Source organism: Falco naumanni, chromosome Z (genome assembly GCF_017639655.2).
Source record: "Falco naumanni isolate bFalNau1 chromosome Z, bFalNau1.pat, whole genome shotgun sequence".
NCBI classification, from domain to species: domain Eukaryota; kingdom Metazoa; phylum Chordata; class Aves; order Falconiformes; family Falconidae; genus Falco; species Falco naumanni.
The window spans coordinates 17,768,674-17,781,565 of NC_054080.1; the positions used below are offsets into that span (position 1 = coordinate 17,768,674).

At 43.8% G+C, this 12,892-nt stretch overlaps 1 protein-coding gene across 2 annotated transcripts in view; it reads right to left on the reverse strand.

Annotated features, from left to right (window-relative positions):
* The window catches only part of DGKQ (diacylglycerol kinase theta), a 109,127-nt gene that overhangs the window by 28,767 nt on the left and 67,468 nt on the right, over nucleotides 1-12,892 (reverse strand). For both annotated transcript variants that reach the window (XM_040579449.1, XM_040579450.1), the window contains exons 10-15: nucleotides 11,985-12,075; nucleotides 5,191-5,245; nucleotides 3,969-4,030; nucleotides 3,560-3,710; nucleotides 2,659-2,697; nucleotides 891-1,006 (exon numbers count right to left, since the gene is read on the reverse strand). In XM_040579449.1, the coding sequence (XP_040435383.1) occupies nucleotides 891-1,006; nucleotides 2,659-2,697; nucleotides 3,560-3,710; nucleotides 3,969-4,030; nucleotides 5,191-5,245; nucleotides 11,985-12,075 (514 nt within the window). The remainder of the gene's footprint in view (nucleotides 1-890; nucleotides 1,007-2,658; nucleotides 2,698-3,559; nucleotides 3,711-3,968; nucleotides 4,031-5,190; nucleotides 5,246-11,984; nucleotides 12,076-12,892) is intronic.

The following is a 12,892-nucleotide window of genomic DNA, read 5'->3' on the forward strand; positions in this document are numbered from 1 at the left end:
GTTTCATAGTTCCCACTCATTATGTATTCTTTTAAGTTTTAAAGGTTCTGTGAAGTTTTAAGAAGTCAAACCAAGACCCTCACTTCATTGCCGTAACACAACTCCAGAAAGACAGTAATTGCAAGATGCACAACAGCTCAGCACAAAGTAACTACGGCTACACTCTTGAACAGAACCTGCATCATACTGGTTAAAAATCAATTTGCTCAGTGAACCATCTCCCTCTTTCCACCCTGAATTTGCTTTGTTAATATGAAACCTATTACTAAACCAACTGATTCATAGGAAAGTGATTTGAAACCATAAAAATTAATAAATCAGAATCAAGCCTGAATTTATGAAAGGATTCTTCCACTCTTTCAAAAGACTATTCTCCTCTGAAATCGACAATGCAGCATTTAAACAAGGTCAAACTCCCTCTGCTACAGAATGGGGGAAAGGAAGATACTGTAAATGTGAAGATTAGCAGTAGTACTCTACCTCATGGTTAATACGGAAACATGTTTAGTCCCCAAAACAAAGATGTTGTAAGCATTTTAAGATATGCCAGCTAAAACTAAAACCTCACCTAACTTCTTGACCATTGAAAGAAATAAAGAGAAAAAAAAATATTTGTTTTTGTCCCTGTTATAGCTGTATAGCTATGTAGTTGTGTAGTTGTATAGTTACTCCTGAAAACTCAACAGTAGCAGGACAAGTGACAGCTCACAGAAGTATACATGAAGTGCAGGCTCTGAAGTAGTACTTTTTCCCCATCACACTACTTACAGATACTTCACATTTTATTCAAAGGCTCCTTTGAATAAAATGTATTTTCATTTACTTGCTAAGGTCCTAAGGTAGTTGTTTTTCTTTTAAAGACAAATTTTAAGTTCAAACCCATCTCTTACCCTAACTTCAGGAATCACCACGGCGTTCAGAGGCTTGTCATTGACAGTTGTATCTTTAACTAGCATATATATTCTTTCAGCTTCAGAAAAGCATGAAATTTCGAGTACAACAGCACCTGTAAAGAGGCATCAGAAATATTTTTTACATTTTCTATTATTAGGAAATCAGTATCATCATATCACAGCACAAGTTCACTCAGTTTACTCAGGACATTATTCAGTAAAAGTTACTCTGCAACACGCTGGTTATTAGGGAATTGGACTGTTTTGCTCTTTAAGGCTTCCTTCATACCCCTAAACTCACCCCAGATTTTTGTTAAAGCAAAGCGGTTTGAGGACAAGAACTGCAGCACAGACCTGATGCATATTTAAAGACTTCCTTTGGGCTTCAGAAGTATGGCCTATTCCCATACTCTTTTTATTGTAACTAACAGGCTGTTCTCATCATGTAAAACTGACAAGGGTATCAGGTTTCTTTTTGTTTCTCATTATTAAAATTCCAGTAGTTTCATTCATTGACAATATATCAATAAGAATTATTACAAGCAAAGATTTGGCTTGAGAATCAGTTTAAGATCTTTAAGTCAGCTTAGGTCCTGTGTGGGGAAGCTGCGGAAGAAGGGAAGACAGAAGGGAGAAATAAAAGAAAATAAAATACTGAGAAGTTAGTCTAAAGTAAGATACTTAGTGAGGAGGAAAACAGGGCAGGACAAGATCAAAATGCACAATGGACAGCATATGAGATGTAAGCTGGTAACACCATCTGGCTGCAACCAAAAGTGAGAGTCAGGAAGTTAACAGAAACATAAAAATACTCAGAATGCGAAAAAACACAACGAACAACAGAAATCACACGCAAGCAGAACCACCTAAAGAACATATGCAGGTAAACTTGGTTAACTGAAGCTGTGACATGAGAAGACTGTCACAAAACCAACTATTTTCCATTGACAAATATGAAAAGGAGAAAGCATATCTGAAAGCTTTATAGTTTTCCTTAGGAAAAGTCAGTATTAACTAGCCATGTGGAGATTGCATCAGCGTTCACATCGATGCTACAGAGAGATTCATTTAGCAGTCATGTGAAAGTTGAGCCTGAATGTGAAACAAATCAGATATGGACACTTAAATGTACACAAGATACATTTCACGCTTTTAACTTTTCCCAAACACAGATCTCCGCCTGACCACTGCATTAAAGCTACACAGAGCCACTGCTGCTCTGGGTCTCAGAAGCCTCATGGCTTCTCCGACCTGCCTGAAATAAAATTTGTACAGCAAAAGCAAAGCAACAGCTCGAAGGATGAATGCAGAGATGAGCATACTGATTTTCTTCAGACTCCCCGCCACTGAACCCCCACTTAGCCGGTGCTAGGAAACAGTGACTGTGAAACAATCCATTGAGTTCAAAACCAGCACCAAATGTTACTATTTTAGAAGTCAAAATAAAGAGCGAGCACCTGAAAGGTTTTTAACCATTCAGTGGTGTTAAACTATTCAGTTGAAAAGCAACTTTAAAACTCATTTTTACAATGAAATACTGCAGCCTTTTGGTACACCAGGCATGAAGCCAGCCTTCTTATTTTTTTTTTTTTTTAATAAGGTAACACTAATCCACTGCTCTTTATAAATACAACATGTTACGTTTTACCTGAAGCGCTTTTTCTTATGCAGTAAGACTAACCTACTCTGAGCTTAGGGCCTCTAGTATTAGGCTGCAGTTTTGAAAATAGACATTGTTTGCAAGACTAGAAATCTGAATGCTTACCTTGCGCTTGATAAACATGACTCACAGATACTACATTTGCTGCAAAGAGTGAAAATATAAACACATAAAACCTTGGGTACATTTAGAGTAAATATTTAAAATATTTTTAAAGTTACATAAATATAATGTAAATAAATATTAAAAGTTACACAAATACAGGGAGAACCTCCAGCTAACACTTTCCCACTCCTAAGTTTACTTTGCAAGTTAGAAAAGCTAAACTGACTTTCATGAACAGTGACTATGACTTCTTTCTGACATTTAAAATTTAATTCCTCTTGAAGTTACATAAAAGATTGGGAAAAATGCTTCATTTCCTGAAACAAAGTGTGACGCATTCCTGACACTGTTTATAGAACACACTGGTTGAAAGAAGATTATGCAAAATCAATTAGACTTCTTAGAAAAAGAATAATTAATTCTTTTCATTGAGCACTTGCCCATATGTGTGTGCACACTGCTCATACTTCTCTGTGACTAGGCACAGAGCTCATAAACAACATGAAGGAGAGCCCACGCAAAAAATGTCAGATGTTAAGAAAGGCAAGGAACACTCATGCACAGAGAATTAAACCGCACTGCCATAATCTGAATGGTGTAAGGTATGTACTGTTCACTTCTAAAAAGTGATGTTTTTTCACTAAAAACAATAAATGGTGTGGTTACATATAACTGAAGTAATGTAATAATAATTCTGTGAATAATAAGCTGTCACATCTCTGATGTAACCACCAGCATGTTAAAATCGGTAGTAAAGTCCCCTGTTGAGAGTACAATGCAGACTGATTTTTCAAATAAGGCAGAAAACGTTAAGAAAAAAAATAATAAAAAGGAGTTATACATGCTACTACATTTTATTCTGTACAAGTGAATATATCCCAAAATGCACCTGTTTACTTACTTTTGATAGCTAACTCATCCTTGAGAATATTTGTGTATTCTTCAGGGGAAAGCTGAGGTGGAAGGCCACCAACAAATAAATTTACTCGCACAATGGATTTACTGTTTTCCACAATGTAAAATCTTGTTTGATTCATCTGACGTATTGACGTCTACCAAAACAAAGAAAAATAAATGAAGTGACATTTGGCAAAAAGATGCTATGAAACAAAATCCCAAATAGTTCTGAACTTAGCAATCATGTCCTCTACACCTAGAGAATATTATGAACAGAAACAAAATTCAGTCCAAGTATTTAGCTTCTCAACAGATGAGCCAGCTACAAGGGTAACTGATTACTTGCTTTTTCTGTAAGAAAGGGGACTGCCTATTGCTTTTTAAAAAGGATCATGTTTCTTTTTCAGCTTTACCTTTCTTATGTCCTTGAGTCTGTTAAGAATCAGCTCCTGATTGTCCAAGACCATGCGCTGAACTAGAGACAGCAAAAACATTAACCATGTTTGAAAGCACTGTAAGTTATTATCGGGTTCAATTAAATAAAAAACAATATAAAAAAATTAGGGAAAAATCACAACTCTGCATACAACTAACATTTACATAAAGGACAATGCAGACCTGAACTACTACTGTTTATTCAACAGAAAAAACACGTATGTGCTTTGCACAGTCTGATTTTATTCGCAGTTCTTAAAACACCACCCTCCCTTAAAAAAAGGCAGAAACAACTCAAAGCCACACAAAAGACAAGAAGTACTTCAGGAACAACCTAACTGTTTGACATAAGACTTTAAAACTACATTCCCTGACAACTACAGTAATAACGAACTTCTGTATTTTATTAAAATATTAAAACAATCGTAACAACTTCTAGCTAAAGTGAAGTTATAAATGATGCTTTAGAACAGAGTACCAGAAACTAACCAAGGTAAGACATTCACAAGGCTACAATAACCTTATAAAACAACTTAGTGGTAATGGTCACAAAGAAAGCGAAGTATCATGCCAGGATTTGAACTACAAAGATATTTACTCGGGTGTGGCCAGGGCATCATCAGACTACTTCAGTGGCTTTATTTATCTCTCCATGCAGCCTTACAAATAACGAAGCACAAAGGAATGTGAACTTGGAGAACACCAGCTCAGTTCCTGCAGGATCACAGACTTGTTGAGCAATGCTAGGACTGTGTATTTCTGTACTTCATAATGTGCACACACACTCCTTGGACTATCTCAGGACTCAAATTTGCTCTTTTGGGGGCAGTGTTAGGGGGGAAAGAGGAGAGAAGGAAGGGAGCCAGCTGAACTTTACAATTAATCTTTACTAAATAACTGCAGCTAAGAAAACTGTGTCAGTTAAAGGCAGCTCCCCAAAACAGGGCTCTTTGCCGAAGTTTCAATACTCACCAGAAACCACTAATAAACATTTATATGATGATGAAAAAAGAGAAGGAAACCACATTTCCACAGGACACACAAGAACGAAAAGAAGCAACATCACTTCTGATCAGGTATTTTCAACATGATGGTGAAGTTTCATTTGTGAAGGCATTTATTCTAAAAAATTGACTATGACCACGTTAAAAGGGGGGAAAAAGAGCTAGATGTGTCTTTGGCCAATGCTCCTTCACTTACCTTGCTTACTGCCCATAAGCACTTCCACCAATATGAAATTCTGGAGGCGCTCGGTCTGCCAAAAGATACAACATGTAAATGTAGTTTCTGAATGAAATATAATTTTGCCAGATGTTTACATTAATGTTATATTATACGCTATGCACACAGAGCATGGAAAAGTAAATGTTTTTACATCAACTATGATGTTATTCCTTCTAAGCCACTCCTCCCGAGCCAGGAATAATCTTAAACACTGAGCCTACCCCCACATGACGTCAGGCTCCTGTGCCCTTAACTACACTGGCATCCTTGAGCCCCATGGTGAAGTGGCACCTGTAAAGCACAGGTAACTCTACTCCCCTTCAGTGACCAGCAGCTCAACTAGGGTATTTCCAGAGTGTCTTTCCAGAGAAAGCATGCACGACTGGGAATGAACCTGGTCTTTGAGAAGATGGCCCAGGAACCAGGCTTGGCAAAAGCAGGCTGACCGGTCCTCATCTCCTGGGGCACTCCACGAGCACTGATGGAACCAATCCCTCTTCACATGTGCCACAGTCCCTTCTCCAAACGAGAGTGCCAGGGACTACCACAGATCCCTTGCAGACAGATGAGGAAAGCTGGCACAGCTAAAAGTTGAGCCATTTACTAGGACTGCTACAACCCTGGAAACGTGACACTCAGGATTGAGGAAGTCTCTTAATTTTTGGCCTCGAGACTCAGTGGGCAGATGATCTTGCTTTACATGTCATGAACCGGAGTGTTAAAAGCCTCACCTGCTAACATTTGCTTTGCCTGAAATTTCATGAGTGTGACTTGGAGAGGCTCTTCAGCACAGACAAACTCTGGATATTAAAAAGAGATTTCCTGTATCTATCTTCACACAGAAAAAGGAGGAAGCCCTTTAAAAAACTATCAGTATCAGAGAAATTGCAATTGAGCCAGTGAATTCAGTCTCTTACAGTGTAAAACTAGCTTCCCAAATACAAAGATGCAAAGATCTTTCCCAGAGTACCTATCCTGTTTGACTGCGGCTTTTTCCAGATGAGACAAAGACTCCAGACAAGGTTTTTAAAGTTTTGTTAAAAGGTCTGCAGCATTTGGGGGAGAAGACTGAAATCAAATGCTAGAACCATACTACGGCAGAAAATTAGCTCCATGCGTTAGATAGCTGCGTACACCTAGACAGAGATCTGCAATTATCACCTACTGCAGACAGCCCACATGCATGTTCCTAAATACCCTGCATATAACTATAACAGGTGGTGGTTGCCCTGTGTGAGCATGGCTGTTCCCTGGAACAGCTGAAGTGTGCTGATCTGCTGGTGTGCTGACGAGCCCCAACTGCTGAATGAAACGTGCACGCTACAGCTTCATGCAGAGCTCCACACCTGTGTGGCTGCCCTAGACTGCCAGTGTTTTGGCACACTTGCAAATTCTAACGTGTTTCCTAAAAGTCATGCTATCTTGGCAGCAACTGTATGAAAGACAGGCAAACTGAAAGGGGATCATCTTCCAGGGAAAACATGCATCCACAAGATTACAGGATGTACACAGTAATTTCCAATGAGGTGGGGAGGAAGGCAGACGGTAAAGAACACGGGTGCTGTTCAGCCTTGAGAACTACAGAGATACTGCTCACCACTGTAAGGAGACAATTCATGCATCAAAAGCTCAATTAGAGTTCAAGCTGGCCAGGACTGTGAAGAACAATAGAAGGGGTTTTTTAAAATATGTTACCAACAAAAGGCAAATGAGAAATAACGTTGGTGTGTTGCTTGACAAGGTCAGTCACCTCACAAATAGGGATGCAGACAAAGTGGCAACATTTCATGCCTTCTTTTGCCTCTGTCTTTAATACCAACAATGGGCCCTGGGACCACCAAAGCCCTGTGTTGGAAGACTGTAACTGGGGGGATGACAAACTCCTAGTCAACCCTGACCTTGTTCAAGACTTCCTGCTCCAGCTGGTTGTGCATAAATCTGTGGAGCCTGATGGGATTCATCCCAGAGTACTGAAAAAGCTGGCTGATGCTACGGCAGGACCTCTCTCTGTTATTTTTCAAGGGTCCTGGGAGTCTGGACAGGTCCAAGTCAACTGGAATCTGGCAAGTGTAGACCCAGTTTTCAAGAACGGTAAGAAGGAAGACCCTGGTAGTTACAGGCCTGTCAGTTTCACTTCAGTGCCTGGTAAAATTATGGAGAAGGTTATTCTGGGAATTACTGAAAAACATTTGACAGACAATGCAGTCATTGGTCGCTGCATGGGTTCACAAGGAGAACGTTCCACATAACCAACATCCTTTTACGCCAAGGCCACCCACCTAATCGACCAAGGGAAGCCAGTGGATATGGTGGTTTTGGATTTTAGCAAAGCTTTTGATACCATCTCTCACAGCATCCTTCTGGATAAAAATTCCAGCACACAGCTAGTTAAATCCACAACACATTGGGTGAGCAACTGGCTCAGAAGGTCAAAGACTGGCATCCAGTCACCAGCAGGGTCCCCAAGGGCTCAATTTTACAGCCAGTGCTCTTTAATGCCTTTATAAATGCTCTGGACACAGGAACTGAATTTGCATTAAGGAAGTTTGCCAGTGACACTAAACTAGGAGGAGCTGTGGACTCCTTGAGGGTAGGGAGGCCTTACAGAGATGTGGATAGGCTATCACCAACTGTATGAACTTTAACAAGAGAAAGTGCTGGATTCTCCACCTGAGATGGAGTAATCCTGGTTATAAACACAAACTAGGGAATTACAGGCTGGAGACCAGCCTGTGGAAAGAAATCTGAGGGTTTGGGTTGATGGCAAGTTGAATATGAGTCAACAGTATGTCCTGACAACCAAAAGGACCAGCTGTCCTGTGAGGCATCAAGCCCAGCACAGCTAGATGGTCTAGGGAGGTGATTGTCCCGCTCTACACTGCACTGGTACAGCCCCACCTTGAGTTCCGAGTGCAGTTTTGGGTGCCTCAGTATACAGAGGACATAAAACTATTAGTGCGCCCAGAGGAAGGCAACCAAAATGGTAAAAGGCTTCAAGCGCAAGACTTAGGAGGAACAGCTGAGGTCACTCTGTCTGTTCAGCGTGGGCTGAGGGGTGACCTCACTGCAACCTACAGCTTCCTCTAGGGGGGCAGCGGAGGGGAGGTGCTGATCTGCTCCCTCTGGGGACCAGAGGTAGGACTCGAGGAAAAGGAATGAAGCTGCGTCGGGGAAAGTTCACATGAGACATTAGGAAAAGGTTTGTCACTGAGGGCATGCTTGGGCACTGGAACAGGCTCCCCAGGGAAGTGGTCATGGCATCAAGCCTGTCAGAGTTCAAGGAGCATCTGGACAATGCCCTTAGTCACACAGTTCAGTATTAGGTAGTCCTGCAAGGAGTAGGCAGTGGGACTCAATGATCCTTATGGCTCCCTTCCAACTTGAGATTCTGTGATTTTATGTTTTCCTATGCAGAGCAGTGTGAAGAAGTAGAAGACGAGCACAATCGTCCTTAACAGTGAATGCCAGTTTCCCAACAACGTAAAATGTGCCCCTATTGAAGGGCTCACCGAGAAAGCTTTAAACTGGATTGGAAGGGGGAAGGGAATAAAACCAAGCTCATCAGAAATGAGCCTGGGGGTGGCATGCCAGGGCTGCAGGAGAGATGGATAGCACAGCTGAAGTCTATCTATGCCAATGCCCAAAGCATGGGCAACAAACAGGAGAGGCTGGAAGCCACTGTGCAGCAGGAAGACTGTGACATTATCGCTGTCACAGAAACACGGTGGGATAACCTGCATGACTGGAGTGCTGCAGTGGGCGGCTGCAAACTCTTCAGAAGGGCCAGGCAAGGGAGGAGAGGCGGTGGGGTAGCTCTGTGTGTCAGGGAAAGTTTAGACTGCCTAGAGCTGAATGATGGTGACAGTAAGGTTGAGTGGTTATGGGTAAGGATCAGGGTAAGGGCCAACAAGGTGGATACCCTGGTGGGAGTCTGTTATAGACCACCCAACCAGGATGAAGAGGCAGATGGAACATTCTACAAGCAGCTGGGAGAAGTCTCATGACCACTAGCCCTTGTTCTTGTGGGGGACTTCAACCTACCAGGTGTCTGCTAGAAACACAACAGAGCAGAGAGGAAACAGTCTGGGGGGTTCCTGGAGTGTGTGGAAGACAAGTTCCTGGCACAGCTGGGCAGGGAGCCAGCCAGGGAGATGCCCCGCTGGACCGGCTGTTTGTGAACAGGGAAGGACTGGTGGGCAATGTGGTGGTCAGAGGACATCTTGGGCATAGCGATCATGAGATGTTGAGAGTTTTCAATTCTCAGAGAAGGAGGGGGGGGGGGTCAGCAGAACCGTTACCTTGGACTTCTGGAGGGCCAACTTTGGCCCATTTAAGAACCTGGTTGACAGAGTCCCTTCAAAGATAGTTCTGAACGGCCAAGAGGTCCAGGAAGGCTGGACATTCTTCCAAGACTGAAGTCTTAAAGGCGCAGGATCAGCCATCTCCATGTGCTGACAGCCAAGGCAGTGGGGGAGAAGGCTGGCCTGCCTGAACAGAGAGCTTTGGCTGGGACTCAGGGAGGGAAGAGAGAGTTTAACATCTCTGGAAGAAGGAGCAGGCAACTGTGGAGGACTGTAAGGAAACTGTGGAGAACTACAAGGAAGTCACAAGGTTGTACAGGCAGAAGATCAGAGAGGTGAAAGCCCAGCTAGAGCTCAGGCTGGCCACTGCCGTAAAAGATGACAAAAAGTGTTTTTACAAATATGTTAGAAACAAAAGGAGGGCCAAGGATGATCTTCATCCTTTATTTGATGGGGGGAAGGAGGGGGAGGGGAGGAACACTGCCACAAAGGGTGAGGAGAAGGCTTCGGTACTTGATGCTTTCTTTGCCTCAGGCTTTAATAGCAAGACCAGGTTTCCTCCAGGTACTCAGCCCCCTGAGCTGGAAGACAGGGATGAGGAGAAGCAGAATGAAGTCACCACAGCCTAAGAGCAAACAGTTAGTGACCTGCTGCTCCACTCAGACATACACAGGTCTATGGGGCTGGGTGGGATCCACCTGAGGGTACTGAGGGAGCTGGTGGAGGAGCTCACCAAGTCACTCCATCATTTATCAGCAGCCCTGGCTAACTGGGGAGGTCCCAGAGGGATGGAGGTTAGATAACATGATGCCCACCTACAACGAGGATCCGGGAAACCACAGGCCTGTTAGGCTGACCTTGGTGCTGGGGAAGGATAGTGAAGCACCATCATCCTCAGTGCCATCATGCAGCATGTGCAGGACAACAGGGGGGTCAGGCCCAGCCAGCATGGGGTTATGGAAGGCAGGTCCTGCTTGATGAACCTGATCTCCTTCTGCCAGAAGATGACTCTCCTAATGGATGAGGGAAGGGCTGTGGATGTTTTTTAACTGGACCTTATTAAAGCCTTTCACACCGTCTCCCACAGCATTCTCCTGGAAAAACTGACTGTTCAGGACTTGGGTGGGTGTGCTCTGTGCTGGGTTAAAAGCTGGCTGGACAGCCAAGCCCAAAGCGTGGTGGTGAAGGGAGTTACATCCAGCTGGCGGCCGGTCACAAGTGGTGTTCCCCTGGGCTCAGCATCGGGACCAGCCCTGTTTAATACCTTTATCAATGACCTGGACAAGGGGATCGAGTGCACCCTCAGTCAGTTTGCAGATGACACCAGGCTGGGGGGAGTGCTGACCCGCCTGAGGGCAGGAGGCTCTGCAGAGGGACCTGGGCAGGCTGGAGCGATGGGCCCAGGCCAGTGGTGTGAGGTTCAGCAGGGCTCAGTGCCGGGTCCTGCCCTTGGGTCACACCAGCCCCACGCAGCGCTACAGGCTGGGGCAGAGCGGCTGGAAAGGGCCTGGTGGGAAAGGGCCTGGGGGTGCTGGGTGACGGCCGGCTGGGCAGGAGCCAGCAGTGTGCCCAGGGGGCCCAGGCGGCCAGCAGCACCCTGGCCGGTGTCCCCAGCAGGGTGGCCAGCAGGACCAGGGCAGTGACCGTCCCCCTGCACTGGGCACTGCTGAGGCCGCCCCTCGAACCCTGTGTTCAGGTCTGGGCCCCTCTCTGCAAGAGGGACGTAGAGGGGCTGCAGCGTGTCCAGAGACGGGCAGCGGGGCTGGGGAAGGGGCTGGGGCACAGGTCTTGTGGGGAGCCGCTGAGGGGGCTGGGGGTGTTCAGTCTGGAGGCTCAGGGGGGACCTTGCTGCTCTCTACAGCTGCCTGACAGGAGGCTGTGGGCGGGTGGGGGTTGGTCTCTTCTCCCAAGTAAGAAGCGATAGGACCAGAGGAAACGGCTGCAAGTTGCGCCAGGGGAGGTTTAGATTGGAGATCACGAAAACTTTCTTCACTGAAAGTGTGGTGAAGCACTGGAACAGGCTGCCCAGGGAGGTGGTTGAGTCACCATCCCTAGAGGTGTTCAAATTATGTGTAGACATGGTACTTACAGCCATAGTTTAGTGGGACTTGGCAGTGCTAGGTTTGTAGTGGGACTCAATGATCTTAAAGGTCTTTCCCAACCTAAATGATTCTATAGGCAGTGTAGTTACCTCAAGACACAACCAACCAGAAAAAATATCCTGCATGCCAATAATCATTGTGGTCATACATGTAAATCTGCTTGACCCAGAAAAATGGATGGTAACTTCCAGTACAGAGCAACCAGGTCTACCATCAAGACTACAGAAAGTTTTGAGCATCATAACAGTTAGAAGAGATCATCTATCATGAGTGGACTGACCATAATTTTTCTGAAAAGAAAAACATTCACAACCCACTTCAGGGTCACTCAGGTGTTACATGGACATGCTTATGATCTTTTGTTTACCTGCCTTCCAAGTAACGGAAGCACTTCTTTGATTACAGTCTGTGTACTGCTATCTTTATTTACTCGTAGAGAAACATATGCCATTCCCACCCTAAAGAGAAAAGAAATACTTATTTTAGGACAATCATTTGACCTATCCTGTGTGTACCTAACTTGCAAATTTTCTATGGGGGTAGGCAGAAATTTGTATTAGTTGAAGAAAGCTGTTCACTGAAGATGATGGCAGATGCAGTATTAGCCCCACACATGAGCAAAGACTTTCATTTCAGGAAACTGGTCATTACAATTGCAGCACTGCAAATTATTTTCTTCATATACACAGAATTACCTGCACATCTTTCGTAAAATTTGGCAATGTGGCTGCATTAGTACAGTGGAAAAATGTTTCAATTTAATCCCACTGCTCTTAAGAGATGAATAGGTCACCAACCAGTCTTGTTTCCACTGCTAAATATGCTTAAAATGTATATTGTCTCACTGGTATATGAAGCAGATTTTTTTTTTCTTCATTTTGTCCTCCTAGTCTCACATCAGAAGTTACACTGAATTCTTCCTACTTACTACGTCTTCCAAAAAACCATCAAGCTTTCAAGTGACGTGTATGTCAGAATTTGTTTACAGATGCAGTTAATGTAACTTTGCATCTTCTTGGCCAAACACACAATATAAATGTGTAAGTTATGCACAGAACATGTTGCACGAAAAGAAACCCATAAGCATGTTTCCAGGCATGCAAATGAATAACGTGTATAAGTCATTCAGAAAAATAAACAGAAGAACACTGAAATACGGAAGAAACCACATTCTCTGTTATACTTCTGCAACCTCATTAACTGAAACACACCAGGCTAGACAACAGAGGACAAATGTAGTCAAGCAGGATAACTTCATGATAAAGGAGGAAAACA